We start from the raw sequence: 16,071 nt of genomic DNA, 5'->3' as shown, positions 1-16,071 counted from the left end.
CTTTATTGGTCGTTAGTTAATTATACATTTCAGAAGGGAAAACCCCAGTCCTTCTGAGGGAATAGACCTCTAAGACTTGGTTTAAGCTTTCATAATGCACATTGGTTCCTTCTGGATGGTTCCTTAGCGTAACCCATCATCAAGAATCATCAAACTTTCCCAAGAACAATTAGCTAAGGATTCCAGTAATCTAATTGTAAAAGAAAAAAATGACACAAGGTACTACTTTAATTAAAAAATAAAGTTTGTTCTTCATTCCCCGCCATGGGAGAATGATCTCTGATTAACGTTTTGTAAGTAATTCATTAAATTGTCGTAATTTTAGGTAATATTGATAATCTGGATATATATAAAACAGTAGTAATCGGTTAGTGAATAGACACACTTTATGAAATTTATCTACCTTTTGACCAGAAAACTATATTATAAAGGTTCATGTTGTGATCGTAGTAGAAGATCTCTTGGGAGACACTTAAATCTTTAATTTAAATAAAAACCACGTGACTTGGACAGGATCATGAGTTTTACAAAACACGGCTATGTCGGACCCTTCATTTTCAGCCTCCACAATAGTCATGTTGTTAACAACGTTTTCAACTTTGAAGGATAATGCAAAACTTTTTTTTTTAATAAAAACCACAAATTCAATTACATAGATCAAGGCTAAGGCAGTAAAAAATTAAACATTGTGTCTCGACGAAGCAGAACAATTCTAAATAATGTTACATAATTCATGTTTCGAGACAGTAGATTGCTTTAATGAAAATACTTGAGGTTAACCCATCCCAGAAAGGTAAATACTATTTTTAATAGGAAATAATAAGAAACAACTACATTATGTTTATTCAAAAGCTTTTCCTTTGTTGTCAAACCATAAGAACGCTCTCTTTTATTTGAATTGGGAATCGAAAAGTGAAACAAAATAAGTGGCAATTGGCCTTTGTGAGACCTAAATGTCTTTCAAAAAGATACTTAACATAAATACTTAAAAAATATATGATCTATGCGTAAATCATTATAATTTCCCTCGCAATTCACTCATTATATAGTAATTAACATATTATTCGGCAATTATGTAATGGTATATATGGTGTTGGTTTTCTATTCAATGGAAGTCACCAGTTACGGAATTTGCTGACGACGTTATATTGGGTTCAGCAGAAAAAAACAACGACTTCCCTTTGATATTATGAAAGATTCAGATTAAGCAGAATCTAGGAAATATTTAGACCATGAAGGAGTTGTTTCTAATTTTAGCTTCCACAGTAAAACCCGATATAAGGTTTATTAAATAAAGCAAATATAGCATTTCTCTGGCTGCTCGTAGACTTCGCATTTCCCAGCAATCAGCCTTCCTGGGGCAACAAGATAGATACGAGAAAGAAATTTGAATACCCCAACTGGCCCATTTACATTATAGAGGCACTTGCCTCTATAATGAAGGCAAGGCAAATAGGTAAATCCTAGAGGGGTCATGTTTATGGGTTAACACTTACTCTACGAGAAATTGAAAACTCTAAGGAATAGGAAAGATTGTCATAGAAAATCCAACGGGGGTGAAAATCACAAGGGTGTAACATGAAACATGAAAGGTGAGGTCTGGGTGTGTGCTATAATTTCCTACTAATTAAATGACTGCCCCAATTTGGTTTAAAAGGACTGGTTCGATTTCCTCATAGCTGCTCCATTGTATGATAATGTAGAGTAGCATGAGTGAATGATCACTCTATTATTAAATGCCTTAGTAACCTTTCTTGTGACAAAGGTACCAGGAAACCATTGTGAGTGTGCATAATGTTTTAACATCAAAAATATTCCTTTAGTGGACCAACAGATGAATAGGTAAAGAATACATTTTCTACAACAAGACATTTTTGGGCTATGCCTTTAAAAAAATAATAACATATTTCAAACCTATTGGAAGCTTCATAGATGACATGTTAATTACAGCCCTCTTTTGTCTTGAATCCCACAAAGATTTCAAGTCCATAGGCCCCATTGACCTATGGAGATCCCCACTTGTTTCCCTACACCTCTTACTCCTTCCAGCACCTTATACATATTCTTCCTGCTAATAGGCATTCACCATGAGATGTGATTGGACAGGGATTGTGGAAGACCTCTTTGGTTAACACGGTATGAGCAGTGAAACACTTGAGTGTAATGTGAGTCGACAACTAGGCCCTCAAATTGTCTTGATTTGCATTGGAATACATAACAATTAGCATATGGCTCTTCAAAGTGACTTGACAGAGACCTCCTCAGGAGGACATAAGATAATTCAAACCATTAGCAGCACTGACAAATTTGATGAACAACTTGACTGCTACCTCAACCAACAGACTTGACCTCCGACTTACATGACCAACCTGATTTTAATACATAACAATCAATTCAACAGCTATACGTGAACCTCAACTTTAACTAAACAAAACTTGATAGGAGACCCACTATGTAAAATTGTACTCAACAGGAACAGTACTATTTTCTAATAACCTCTTTACGTCGATCAACAGACTATTGAGTAAACAGGCCTCACGGACAGACATTTAGGAAACTGATGTCTGCAGAAGTGCACATTGAGGTGCAGCAACATTGTAACCTACAGGTGAAAGGAGACCAACATAATAATTATGGATGTGGTTGCTGATTATTATTCTGTAGACGATAATATTTAGTATGTAAGCAACAATAAAGTCTCGGGGGTTCAAATCACTGACCAGCGTATAGTTGGGCACACATTAAAACCCCAAAGAAAACATCTGTTTCCATAAACGTTGAGCTTCCTGCTTGTTACTAATTGTATCGTATCCCCAAATATTCCCATGACCAAACAGTAGGGTTTCTTGTTTTTGGTAATGCATAACATGAGGAGAACTGTTAAGCAAACAGTTAACCTGCACTTAGTTAATTCCAAACCATTATTGTTTTGATTGGTAATATAATAAGAATGTCAGAATTCAATTTGCTCAGCCAATGTAAATACCGTTGGGTTTCATTTTCCTGTTCAGGTCATGGTTGCCGATAAAATACTTTAGTTGTTTTGACATTTAAGAGAATGGAAGGATAACATTGCTCTTTTTACACACATCATTCTAATAAGATCTGAACAATCTGCCTTTGTAGATTTTAATCTGCAATAGTCATTAAAATCCAAATCCTTTCAATAATATATATTATATATTAATAAAAGAAGCAGTGTTCAAATGTCGAAGAATAGTGAGCGCTACAATGGACTAAGTGTTCAGTTGCGCAGGCTTTGAGACAGTAGTCTGGCGGTGGTTGCTAACTACCATCTGATACAACATTTATGAGTATCTAATAATCTTGAGGCAATGTCAAGATAGTGAGTGGGGAGAGTACATTGAACCAGTTGATATGAGGACTATATCTACGTTATTGCCAGGTATCCAAAATCTTGAAGATGTTTTTAGAGGCCTCACACAGTCTGTACTTACGCCGAGCGAGTCCTTCATACTCATTGTACTGTCCTACTGCTTGGTGGGTTTTAGGCACTAACAGTACTTTGCTTGGCTCTTACTATTGGTAAATTATATGGGACAGTGTTGAAATGTTTCTGGTACACAATGAAACCATAGTATAAATGGTGGCACCAAAGCTAGATGTTCCATCAAACCCAGTATACCGACCAGGTGACTTTATGACCCTACATAATACACAAGTATACACGCGATGCAACATTGTAATTGACTTCTAAAACGTAGAATCATAGAAACATAGAACCCGCCGGCAGATTGGCCCCATTTGGCCCAAGTGGTCCATCCGTTTTTCCTCAGTCCTTGGTCTTGTCTTAGATTCAGAATAGATTCAGAATTTTCCAGCATTTAACAAAATTCTCCTTTTCAGATTATCTGTATAATGTGCTAGTGACTGACCTACAGATTTTGATTATGTTTTAATTAGGAATTAAATTCAAATTAGAGAGCCAATTGGCTGATTCATCATTGTCTCTTTCTGCTTTAGGTGCTAATGTGAACCTGTTATTTGGAGGTGTTCTCAGATGACCAGACGTAACCCTGTGTTGGCCTGTTTTTTTTTAAACCAGAATATCCAGTCTATATCCAGGCTATTGTTTTAGGATTGCGTTCCGATGGTATTGGTTACAGTAGGAACTTAGCCAACAGAAAGTTTAAAAATGCTATTCAATTTGCCTTTAATACCTTGGGTTTAGGGGAAAGGGTGGATTTAACCATCCTCACTATGCACTATAAATGGTTACCACCAGCAAGTATCTCCTACAAGGAGATTCATATTGTCCTCAAGAAGCGGAAGTGGCAACCAAGAACTCTCTCTGAATTAACTCGGAGAAGCTCACTGGGTCTGACCCTATACAATGCAAAGTGAAATAAAAATAAAAAACAATTGTCTTCTGTCAGCTCACAAATACTGTCGGAAATATAACTACTGACTTTTTTCTGTTTAAATAGGTAATTCAGTTACGGATCCTGGAGATTACTTAAAACAATGAACTATTATCTACTCACAAGTCTTCATTTCTATTGGAAGAACCTAGTTGGATTTATCTTGATGGCTTTTCAGAGGATGACCTTTTGCTTCATAGCCTCAAAATTACTAGTGATTTCCAAACAATGAAAGGGTGTATGTGTGAAACTTCCCTCTCTGCCAAAGAGCTGACTCTCCGAATGACTTGAACGACCCTACAATGATGAGAAATGCAAAGACTAATGCAAGTGTTGATTTATTACAAGCTCTGCCATGGCTTGGTAGGGTAAAGCTGCTTTGTGGAGAGAGTGATAATGTTTGAGCCGTGGTTGTTAGCAGTGGCTTCTCTTCTTAATATCTGTTTATAGAATCGTCATAAGGCGCCATCCGACATGCAACACAACCTAACGAACATACAAACACAAACATTGTCCGTGACATTCTGTTAATTTTTTTTGGGGAGCTTTACTTTTCACTTGTTTTGCATTAAAAAGAAAGGTTTATCACCTAGAATGCTTTTCACGCATTTCAATAAAAAATTTGACCACTACCACTCGATCCATGCCCACGCTTATGAACTCATTTCCCGCACCCATCTACTGATTTCTCTCAATCCGCACTTGACTTGTTTCTTTTACTTTTCTGTGTGTCTACTTTCATCTCCAGAAACATCCCGTCTTTCATGGTAACTTAATCTTTTAAGACAAAGGTCAACAGGACACGTAGCCAATGTACGGAGTTACATTTTATCGTAAGACTATGCTATCCTATTTCTGTCCATAAAGTGGACCTTTCAACGATTCCTACATGTCATAGCCCAGTGGACTTTATGAGATACCTGTCCCTGTTTATTGTCTTACTTTGTGAATTAGCATTAAACGCCACAAACATGGAGAGTACTGGTAAAATGCAAATGAAAATTCAACAGGCATTACCGGGCAACATCTTTAGAGATTAGATTGTTAGCATAATGGGAATTTACCTTCATGGACTTTATCAGTTTGACAATTTATATAATTCTGAAAAAAAAATCTCTAATGGTTGTTTGGAATCTCTCAGTAAAAGCTAAATCACATAGAAATAAACATATGATTGTTTCAGCATTACTTAAGAATAGGTAATCAAAGAATACGACGTGCCATAGTATTCATACGTAACGAAAACAGGTTTGATGAAGGATTTGTTATCGCAAAGCCCATAAAAAAAGTAAACACAAGTTTTTAGTCTGAGCCTGGCTTATAAGTAATAACCAAGATGTTGTTGGGAAAACCCCCAGTGAACCGAACAAGGAAATAAACAGCTTGAATATTCTATTGTCCATTTTGAGGTCCATTGGGGTCCTTCCATGAAGTCTACTGTATGGACTGTGACCACCAGCTTCTGTAGAAGTTCAGTTGACATAGAAGATGTCCATCTCAGAACGTATTCAGGAAACTTAAGAGATAGAATTTAGGACAGAGAGAAGGATATCCCTAAATTATACGATATTGCAGTTTTTCATAAAAAGGGGGTTTTGAAGTAGAGAAAAATGACCGAAAAGGCGCTGGCTTAATCTCAAAACTAGGAAACTTACAACACTGAAATTCGGCAGGAGGAAAGATGACAATATTTTCTGTGGTAGCTCGTAAACGATCAGAAACTGGTACGAAAGAAAGGCTCACGAAAGACTAGCTTTACCCTTAAAAGAAATGGGGAAGTTTTTTTGTAGAACCAACTTTTTCTTTTGTAAGAGTTACAACATAGTTCTTACAAATGATACAAATGGTAATGTTTTACCGGGAAACAGTCCCACAGGTGATGGTTGGGTTTTTTTCCCAGATGCCTCGTTTATCTAGAAAAATGACCAGCTTGGTCAGCCTTCTGCTACTCTAAGCATGGTGCAAAACATCATAGGTCCCCATTCAGTAACAGGGATATAGGGTTGACATTTGTATTTGAAGGCAATCAACCCACTGGGGGGGGGTTCTGTTTCTCTGAGGCTTCTCTTACAGAAAAATTGTATATTACTGGTGTCTAAAAGCCCTAAGTCTTTACATATAACAGGAACCCAACCCAATTATACAGCCTCAACAGACAAGTTGCAGTCCAAATTAAAGGGACATGCCAGCCATCATTGAGGTCCCTTTCAATCTTCGTGGAGTCCTCCTTGCAAATATGCCTTTTCCCCTCTTTCCTACTCAGTGGCATGAAACGTCGGACCATGGAAGGGCTCCTCTGGAGCTGCAGCTACTCCTAAAGTCAAGTGATATTCTTTTTTCAGGTTTAGGGAATGCATATTAAAATATTCACAAAGTCCATCTAGTTACCTGAGAGATCAGTTGAAGTGTCGCCCCAAATAACATTTAATAGAGGCTGTTTTATCGGGCGTTGCTGACAATTTGCCAGATTTTCAGATGACACCACAATATTTTCTTTGGAATGCATACAGCTCCCGATGATAAAATGCATTCCTGATGTAGAGATGGAAACGTCACTTAATGTAATTAGTGAATTATAATGCACCAGCTCAGCAAGAAGGGCGTGAAGGCAATAGGAATTAAACGGCAATATTAACATACAATCGGCCAAGAATTCATCAGCTTGTATTGGTTTTAGAGTTTGAAAAAATGCCAAGCTCCATGGCACGTCTTTCGAAATTGAAGGGGCGGCTCCATTCCTTGTGGTTTCTTATTTTAAGATTAAGATATGCAAAATACCTCTTGTGTACAGCCAGATAGGCAACCGGGTCCTTTATAAATAGTGCCCAGGGCAAATCAGCTTCTGTTCCAGGGCAAGAGAAGAGAAGGTGAGTATCTTCTATCATCCTTCTAAGATCTAGAACCCCGTCAAAATGTTTCATGATGTGCATCGGTGTTTCAAATCATATCTATCTATATCTATCTCTCTATCTATTTATATATATATATATATATATATATATATAAATATATACAGTATATATATATATATAAATATATATATTCATGCTTTCAAACATCGATGCACATCATGAAAAAATCATAATAATAAAATATATATATATTTATATTATTTACATCAATGGAAAAAGTTATAAAATTTTAGTGTACGAAATTACTAATCAATTAAATTTTTAATTAAGGTTACAATTTGTGGGGAAAGGTTAAAAAGGGTTTATTTAGAGAAGTGGAAATAAAGTGTTGAAATTTGTAATTATTAATGAAATTACAAATTCATTATTTGTCATTTGTCAATATTCAAAGTTAAAAACCTTACCACTTATTTTATTTTTTTTATTCTGTGCAGAATACTTACTCTTCCATTTTAAATATATATATATATATATATATAAATATATAGTATGTAATAAATAAAAATCAATAATAAAAGTGTAGGTACCAATGTCTGTTGCCATCATCACGTTTAATAATGATAATAACACATTTAATGCATGTGGGTTCAGAATTTTTTTTATGTTTATATGTTTAGACTGGCATTCAAAACTCCCAGAAATCCCTTGGTAAGGACTCGATCTGTGCCATCACACCTGCTGTCCCCCATTAGGAAGTGGTTTTGTCGTTTATTATTCATTAACATTCTTTTACAATTGTTCAGTGACACAATGTTGCATAATTAACTCCTTGAAGCTGTATGGTTTAGTGGTTTTGAACTGCCCTTTGGAATTCTGACACACAGGAGCTTGTTCTGTCTCTGATGTAAGAGAGAAGTGTTTCATAATGTACAGTATATGTCGAGCAGTAACATTTCTCCAAAGGTTTAACTATTAAATGGTTAATATTGCTATATGTTTGGCCACTAATAATCTGATAATAGTTGTTTTTTGTTTAGTGATATGAGAAAACATAAAATCAACATTTAATATCAATTTATAATGTTCATTTTATAGTTAAAGGTCTGTACATGAGCAAAAGTAGTAGTTGGAAGGAAGAACTTCAAAATTGCTAATTATATTTATTTGTAACAAAATTAAAAATGTTTCCTTCATTTTCTTTATTTTTCTCTTTTTATGAAATGTTTTGTTTAACCATGAAACAATCTGTAAATAATCTCAATTCATTTAGATGACTCTTTCTAGAAAGTCAAGGGCTTAGGTGTAATGTAAGGAAGTTTTGCTTTAATGAGAGAGTGGTAGATAAGTAGAACAGTCTCCCAGCAGAGGGTAATACAGTGAGGGTATTAAACATGACCAATAACTGATTAAGGTTGGAGTCTTTACAGCAGGAGAAACGGGTGACTAGACGGGGGCCGGATGGGGCCGATCTGCCGGCAGCTTCTGTGTTTCAATTCATTTTATAATATGGCCTTTAGTAAATAGGATTACAAAAGGGTTAAATTTCTTGGCTCGCGGGCTGTTGATTTAACAGCTGTTTTGTGATTCAGAAGTTTGGATTTTTGCCCAAACACAGGCGGAAATAATAGCTTTTTAAACCTCCTGAAAATAAAAGTAGAAAACAAATCGAGAGCCAACTCCCAGAACCGCCACTTGAGTGCAGTACTCAGCATGTTTGTGCTGACATAGATGAGGACAAATTCACATATATGTTGATTATGCTTTTTTCCATAAAATATTCTGAAACCTTGAGCTCCATACTCCAATTTTCCCCATTTTATGCATATTCCCCCTGGGTACTAAACAGCCTGACCTTTATTTAATTTATAGTTTTCCATTGTTATCCAAAATTAAAATTTCTATTACACGACGCATGCGTATATAGGTTGGGTGCTGACCACAGCCACCCGTAAGGACCTACTTCCTCTCACCTGCTATGATGTCATACCACAAAGCTCCATATCCAATGGATGTAAAGGCCTGGATGAATATCACATGGAGGCTGCCCGCTAGGCACAGACCATATGGTTGCAAGGGAGATCTCTCATGGCTCACAGTGCAGCGGTGAACCTGATCGCCCAATAGGAAGCCACGGTGCATCTCTGAACCTGATCGCCCAATAGGGGGATCTGTCCCCAGTTCTTGTGGCTCCATGTGAACCCAATGAGTGATTGAAGCAGATATTCTACTACGTACTAAGGGATACTTTTCCTCTGTTTGAAATTTTCTTAAAAGGTTGCCAATTTGATTGAATATAATCACTCTGGATTGTTACACCTTGAAGTAGCCTAACTGGTTTCATAAATATGACTTAGTACAAGTATTCCATTTAATGAGCAGACATGTAAGAATCCTACCATTCAAGTTCTAGTACAGCTAGTGTATATTCAAAAATTGTGACCTTGTAACACATTAAGCAATCATTCTGTTGCATGTAGGCGTTGGGAAGGGGGGTATATAAAATATTCATAGACATCAATATAAATATCATAATATTAATATGGAGACACATTTTATTTCTACCAAGAAGGCAGATAAAATTTCCCATGGTTTGCGATTATCTTATACTTTGGGGACATTGTTTCCGCATCTCAGTAGATCTATAAGCAATGACATCACGGCATGTTTAAAATAGTCTATTTTTTTTCATCTAGAAATGGGGGGCCACAGAACAACAGTTTTGTCCTTGTGGGTCACAGTTTTATTTGGTAAGTATTGATTGCATTATTAAGAATGTTAAAAATCTAGGTTGTTTAGCTAAACAATAGATCTTATCTTCTTCAACAGGATTTGGAAGGTCGAATCCCACAGGAACAGAATTTATTACAACTTTTATGGAGAATGGATTGGACAGTCTTAGTCAGCAAAGATATGAGGTTCGAATAAGTGGGAATCATGAAAACACAACAGTTACCATTACTGTTTTGGGGGCTGATTTCCATAGAAACATCACAATCAATGGTGGCAGAACCATCTCAGTTAAGCTACCATCCTTGGTGGAGATTAGAGGCAGCTCAGACATCAACAATGCTGTCTATATCACGTCCAACAAACCCATCAATGTCCTCTCACTTAACTACAAATTTGGTAGTGCAGAAACATCAATTGTGTACCCACTGGCCACCTTGGGCAATGAATACTACATATTGACACCTAAGGAGGGTTCTCGTGAATCAAGTAAGGTGTTCTCAATCGTGGCAGCGAAAGAAACCACATCTGTTGAAATTTCCTTGAATGGACGTGTCAAGTACAAGGGCCGAACGTACCGGGAAAACAGTGTTCTGATGCTGAATTTAGCTCCCTTTAAAGGTGTCCAACTTATAAGTTCAGATGACCTCTCAGGCTCCAGAGTTACATCTAAAAGATCGGTAGCGGTGTTGAGTGGCCACACATGCGCTCGGAAGAACACTCAATGCAACCATGTCTTCGAACAACTCTTACCAGTCAACCATTGGGGAAGAAATTTCTATGTTGCACCATTTCTTTCTCTAGTTCCTTCTCAACCAAGCAAAGATATTGTCAATGTAGTAGCAGCTGGCTCTACACGGTTGAATTATGTTCTAGATAATACTGAAAGGAATGTAAATATGGTAGCTGGACAGGTTCTAGAGATAGAGATTGAGAGTTCCCCACTGGCAATCACTGCAAGTACTGGTGTGCAAGTTACCTTTTACAGTACTGGTGGAAAAGCCAACCGATACTCATATGGCCCAATGCTCATGAATATTCTAGACACTGGGAGCTACTGTTCTAGCTATTCCATCTATGGCCAACGGAGCATTAGCAACTATGCAATTCTGATAGCCAAGAATTCCTCCCGCGGTGGAATTACCTTAGATCAAAAGAGCCTGCAAAATCCAATGTGGCATGAAATCCAGGGAACTGACTACATGTGGCTTTGGTACTCCATTGGAAACAGCTTTACGTCTCATAGATTTGATCACCCAAATGCAACATTTGGTCTACAGAGCATAGGAATTGGTAAAGAATTCAGCTATGGCTCACCAGGATCCTGCATAAAAGGTTAATTAATAACAGCAGTTGATAATGTTGAAAATAACATATAATATAGTTGAAACAACTAATAAAAACAACCAAAAAAACTTTCATTCTAAAAAATATCAGGTTGCTGTTTTTACTGGTTGGAAGATAATTCTTACATGTAGGTTACATAGTATGACATTTGAAGAGGGATACTTCTCTGTCTTGTAGTAACTCTGTCTTTAGTGTTCAAACTATAGATTTTTAAAAACTGTTTATTTGGGGGTTAGAAAGTGATAGAGATAGTGAAAGGGTTTGGGGGTTAGAAAGTGATAGAGATAGAGAAATTGTCAAATTATACAAGGAATATCATGTCTAATCCATTGTTTTATGTCTTCTAGACCCTGAGCCTCAAGAGCCATCCTGTAGTTCCACCATCTGCCCTCAGCGACAAGTATGTGTCATGGAGAATGGTGAACCCAAATGTGTTCTTCCAAAGGTGGATGTATGTTGGGCTTCAGGAGACCCCCATTATCGTACTTTTGATGGAAAATATTATGATTTTATGGGGACATGTACTTATACTATGGTTCGACTCTGTAATGACGTCGGGCAAACCCTTCAAAATTTTACAGTTTTAGCCAAAAATGAAAATCGGGGAAATGTTCGTGTTTCCTATGTGGGTCAGATAACCTTCCAAACAAATGACCATATTGTCGAGGTCAAAAAAGGAGAAGTCGGTTATGTAAGGGTAAGTGGATAAATAAAAGTCATTTTTTATAGTAAAACATAATCAAATAAACAAATATGATGAAAAATATTTAATGTTTTAAATGTAATAGTTCAAAAAGTGCGTTATTGTCACATCTTCATGTAACAATAGGACAATTTTAACCAACCAACACTATTGTACAACTTGATATAAATACCCATCCCCAAGTAGCTGATAAAATAAAATATATATCAAGCCCCACTCATATAATGGAAACAGCTATGTATTTGAGATCTATATTAATATTATCTTCCATACCCATATTTAATTAATTAACTTTTTTCACAAATTATGTTTGTTTTTTTATGTGAAACATTAACTGCTGTGTCTCTATGAATCTACTCGATTATTTTTTCCTCTTGCTTCATGTGCTTAGGTGAACAAAGCTAGATCTCTTCTTCCCGTGACTTTGAACAATGGCTCTCTCAGTATTTTCCAGAGTGGAAACAAGTTAATCATTGAGTTTGGGAACGACGTTCACGTGTCTTATGATTGGAACAGTGTTTTGCGCATCGAGCTCACAAGGCGCTATGCAAGAAATGTCTGTGGTATGTGTGGTAATTACAACCAGGATTCCACAGATGACTTTGAAACACCAAGTGGCTCCAAGGCTTCAAATGCCGTTGAGTTTGGGAGAAGTTGGAAGGTATGGGTAGCTCATGATGACTATACCAAAAGGGATGTAGTATTTCATGGCAGTGTGTAGTAGAGGAGGCACTGGCTTAAACAGACCTAGGATTGGATGGAGTATGACAAAAAAAACATGCATTGGGTATTTTTGACTTCTCTAAAATTCAAGTAAACACTAGTGCCTCTACTGGGGACCCAGTCATATCAGTAAAACTTAGTAAAACTAAGGGTATCTTATTGATAGATAATTTAAAATAATTATTATTATAATAATTTAATATATAATTTAAACCTCATTCTTATGAGATTGGATTGGAAATGCCATTGACAAAGAAAAAATCTCCATGTAGTCAAAAAAGCTTTGGAAGTAAAAGTGGAGACCAAAAATGACCATGACATACTTATTTGATTTTAATAATAATATAATAATAACATATAATTTAATATTAATATTTGTTGACAAAATAGATCATCTAGGGTTTGACTGTCTGCCATTTTGCAGGTGGGAAATGATTCTGCTTGTTGGGATGACTGCCATGGACCATGCCTAAAATGTCCACCCAATGTTGCAGAGAAGTTCAAAACAGATGGTTACTGTGGTCTTATTGGCAAAACTGATAACGGCCCCTTCAGTGAATGTCATTCAGCTGTTGACCCCAAGATGTACATGGAAAATTGTGTGTATGACGTGTGTTTCAACGACGGCTACAAGCAAATTTCATGCCAAGCTGTTAAGGCCTATGCAGATGCATGCCAGCGCGCCGGGGCAAACATCACTCAATGGAGAGTGGCGGCTGGATGCTGTAAGTTCAAAATAAAAATTCTAATTGTAACAACATCAACTACAAATCCATCTGGAAGTTCTCTCTCAGGAAACATGTGAATTGTGGTTATACATAATTTTTCGCTTTTTTTTCCCAGCCTTTGAGTGCCACCAGAACAGCACCTATAAGTTGTGCGGTAGAGCCTGTCCTGCGACTTGTCAGGATCCTGATGCCTCGTCCCCTTGTTTGGACCATTGTGTTGAGCTGTGTGAATGTGATCCAGGTTTTGTCTTGATTGAAGGAAAGTGTCAGCCCTTGGAAAACTGTGGTTGTTTCTTTGAGGGGCGCTCCTATGGCCCAAACGAGACATTCTGGAAGGACGATAAATGTAGCCAAAAGTGTGTCTGCAATGGACGTAGCCAGCAGGTAGAGTGCAGAGAGAGCTTGTGCAGAGCCGGAGAGGAGTGCATTGTAAAAGATGGACTGCAGGATTGTTACCCCACTACCTTTGGCATGTGCAGTGCCTCGGGTGACCCTCACTATTTCACATATGATGGGCTCAGATACAATTTCATGGGAACCTGTAAATACCAATTCTCAGCACTTTGTGACCATAGTTTGGACTTAACCGATTTCCAGGTCTACGTTCATAACCAAAACCGGGGAAACATCCGAGTTTCATACACTGCAACTGTTTATATCAAGGTTTATGGGATGGAGATCCAGATAAGCAGACAACACCCCAACAAAATCATGGTGAATATTGTATTTTTTGCCTCAAAATGGAATTTATTCAATATTTCAAATATATATATGGGGGCTAAAAACATAATGTACACTACTTCATTTGGAGGTGCTGAATTTAAACCATTAGTAATGCTTTTTTTCCTGGTATTTGCTCTATATAATGTGTTCTCTTATGAATCTGGGGCATAGCCAGGCTTATGTATATAATCAATTAATACAAGTTAACTCCATTTAATTAGCTGTTATGTACAATAACAAAATTCACACCGTAGTTCATTTATTTTTCGCCGCTGTAGGTCAATGGTTTGCTGGTGCACCTTCCATACAGTATTCTGGGTGGCCGACTCTCTCTGTATCGCAACCCTAGTTCTGCGGTAGTCAGCACAGACTTTGGTTTAACGGTGACCTTCGACTGGTCAAGCATTATTACAGTCAAACTTCCAAGCACATATGCTGGCGCTGTTTGTGGTCTTTGTGGCAATTTCAACAAAAACCGCAATGATGATTTAATGCCCAAAGGTGCAACATCTTCAGCTTCAGCTCGCGACTTTGGTAGAAGTTGGAAAGTGGAAGACGTCAAGGGATGTGAAGATGTAGATGGACCAAAATGTGTTGACTTAGCAGTACAAGAGCAGAGACAAATGGACGAAGCCACAGAATGTGGAGTTTTAATGGACAGTCAAGGCCCGTTCCGTGACTGTCATGCCTTGGTGGATCCCGAAGATTACTTCAAGAGCTGCGTTTATGACTCCTGTATCCTTCAACAACGGCAGACCATCTACTGTTCTGTATTATCTTCATATGTCTTAGCATGCCAGGCCGCTGGTGGAACCGTCCATCTCTGGAGAAGCGATGAACTGTGCGGTAAGATACGGAACATGGATGGATAAAAAAATGCCCTTATCTATTAATGAAGTAGATCTTTAGAGTGACTTTGGGCCATGTTACAGGGAAACAAGGTCTTTTTTGTTGGACCCTTAAAAAAGGGATACCATTTTCTAAAGACAAGTACAATCCTTTGTGGGTATGCGTTTTTACAACTTTGATGTATAATATAAGTTTTGCATTTTTCTTCTAGCATTGGAATGCCCTCCACATAGTCACTACGAGCTCTGTGCCAGCGCATGTCCAGACTCCTGTAATGATCTTATATCACCCACTGGCTGCGATTCAGGCTGTAGAGAGGGTTGTGTCTGTGACAGTGGATTTGTTCTCAGCGGTGGAGAGTGTGTCCCTCTTTCAGAGTGTGGCTGTGCCTATAACGGAGCTTATTACCCTGTTGGAGAGAGCATATATGTCGGAGACGGATGTACAGAAAGATGTACTTGTAGTCCTGGAGGTAATATGGTATGCTCCTCAACAACTTGCTCACCCAATGAAGAATGTCAAATTGAAAACGGGGTACGAGGGTGTTATCCTGACAAATTAGCCGTCTGTACAGCTTTTGGAGACCCTCATTATAAGACATTTGATGGAAGAGCCTATGATTTTCAAGGACTGTGCTCATATGTACTGGCCCAGAGCTGTGAAAATGAGACCACTAGATCACCAAGAAACTTGATAAATTTTAAGATCATCACTCAGCATGAGAAGTATGGATCCAGTGCCGCTGTGGTCAAACGCGTTATAATGGAGGTATACGAACAGAATCTTACCCTGATATACAAGAGACGAGGAATTATCCAGGTAAGAAAATGTAGATATTTATCAAATAGTTAATATTGTTCACAACACATGCCACTAACTATGGAAAAATAATTGAAAATTACTTAAACACGAAAAAAAAAAAAATTCAATTTCAATTTTACCCTGTGAGTTTAGGGGTTGTTCCCTTTAATGCCCTAAAAGTTAAAATTATAGCATTTTTCACCAGTTTTTCTCTTTACTTGATGGTCATTTTCCCT

General features: G+C 37.4%; 1 protein-coding gene across 1 annotated transcript in view; it reads left to right on the top strand.

The window, feature by feature from the left end:
- Positions 1-6,063: 6,063 nt before the first annotated feature.
- LOC149272783 (IgGFc-binding protein-like) overlaps positions 6,064-16,071 on the top strand; it is a 32,907-nt gene continuing 22,899 nt past the window's right edge. Inside the window, exons 1-8 of the mRNA XM_089506735.1 lie at positions 6,064-6,106; positions 10,061-11,296; positions 11,656-12,005; positions 12,403-12,672; positions 13,159-13,459; positions 13,578-14,176; positions 14,464-15,031; positions 15,246-15,853. Of these exons, the coding sequence (XP_089362861.1) occupies positions 6,064-6,106; positions 10,061-11,296; positions 11,656-12,005; positions 12,403-12,672; positions 13,159-13,459; positions 13,578-14,176; positions 14,464-15,031; positions 15,246-15,853 (3,975 nt within the window). The remainder of the gene's footprint in view (positions 6,107-10,060; positions 11,297-11,655; positions 12,006-12,402; positions 12,673-13,158; positions 13,460-13,577; positions 14,177-14,463; positions 15,032-15,245; positions 15,854-16,071) is intronic.

The sequence above is a fragment of the Sceloporus occidentalis genome, unplaced genomic scaffold (assembly GCF_023333645.1).
Source record: "Sceloporus occidentalis isolate IW3139 unplaced genomic scaffold, rSceOcc1.0.p SCAF_419, whole genome shotgun sequence".
Taxonomy (NCBI): Eukaryota; Metazoa; Chordata; class Lepidosauria; order Squamata; family Phrynosomatidae; genus Sceloporus; species Sceloporus occidentalis.
The sequence above is the reverse complement of the archived record's forward strand: the minus strand, read 5'-3'. Positions and strand labels throughout refer to the sequence as shown.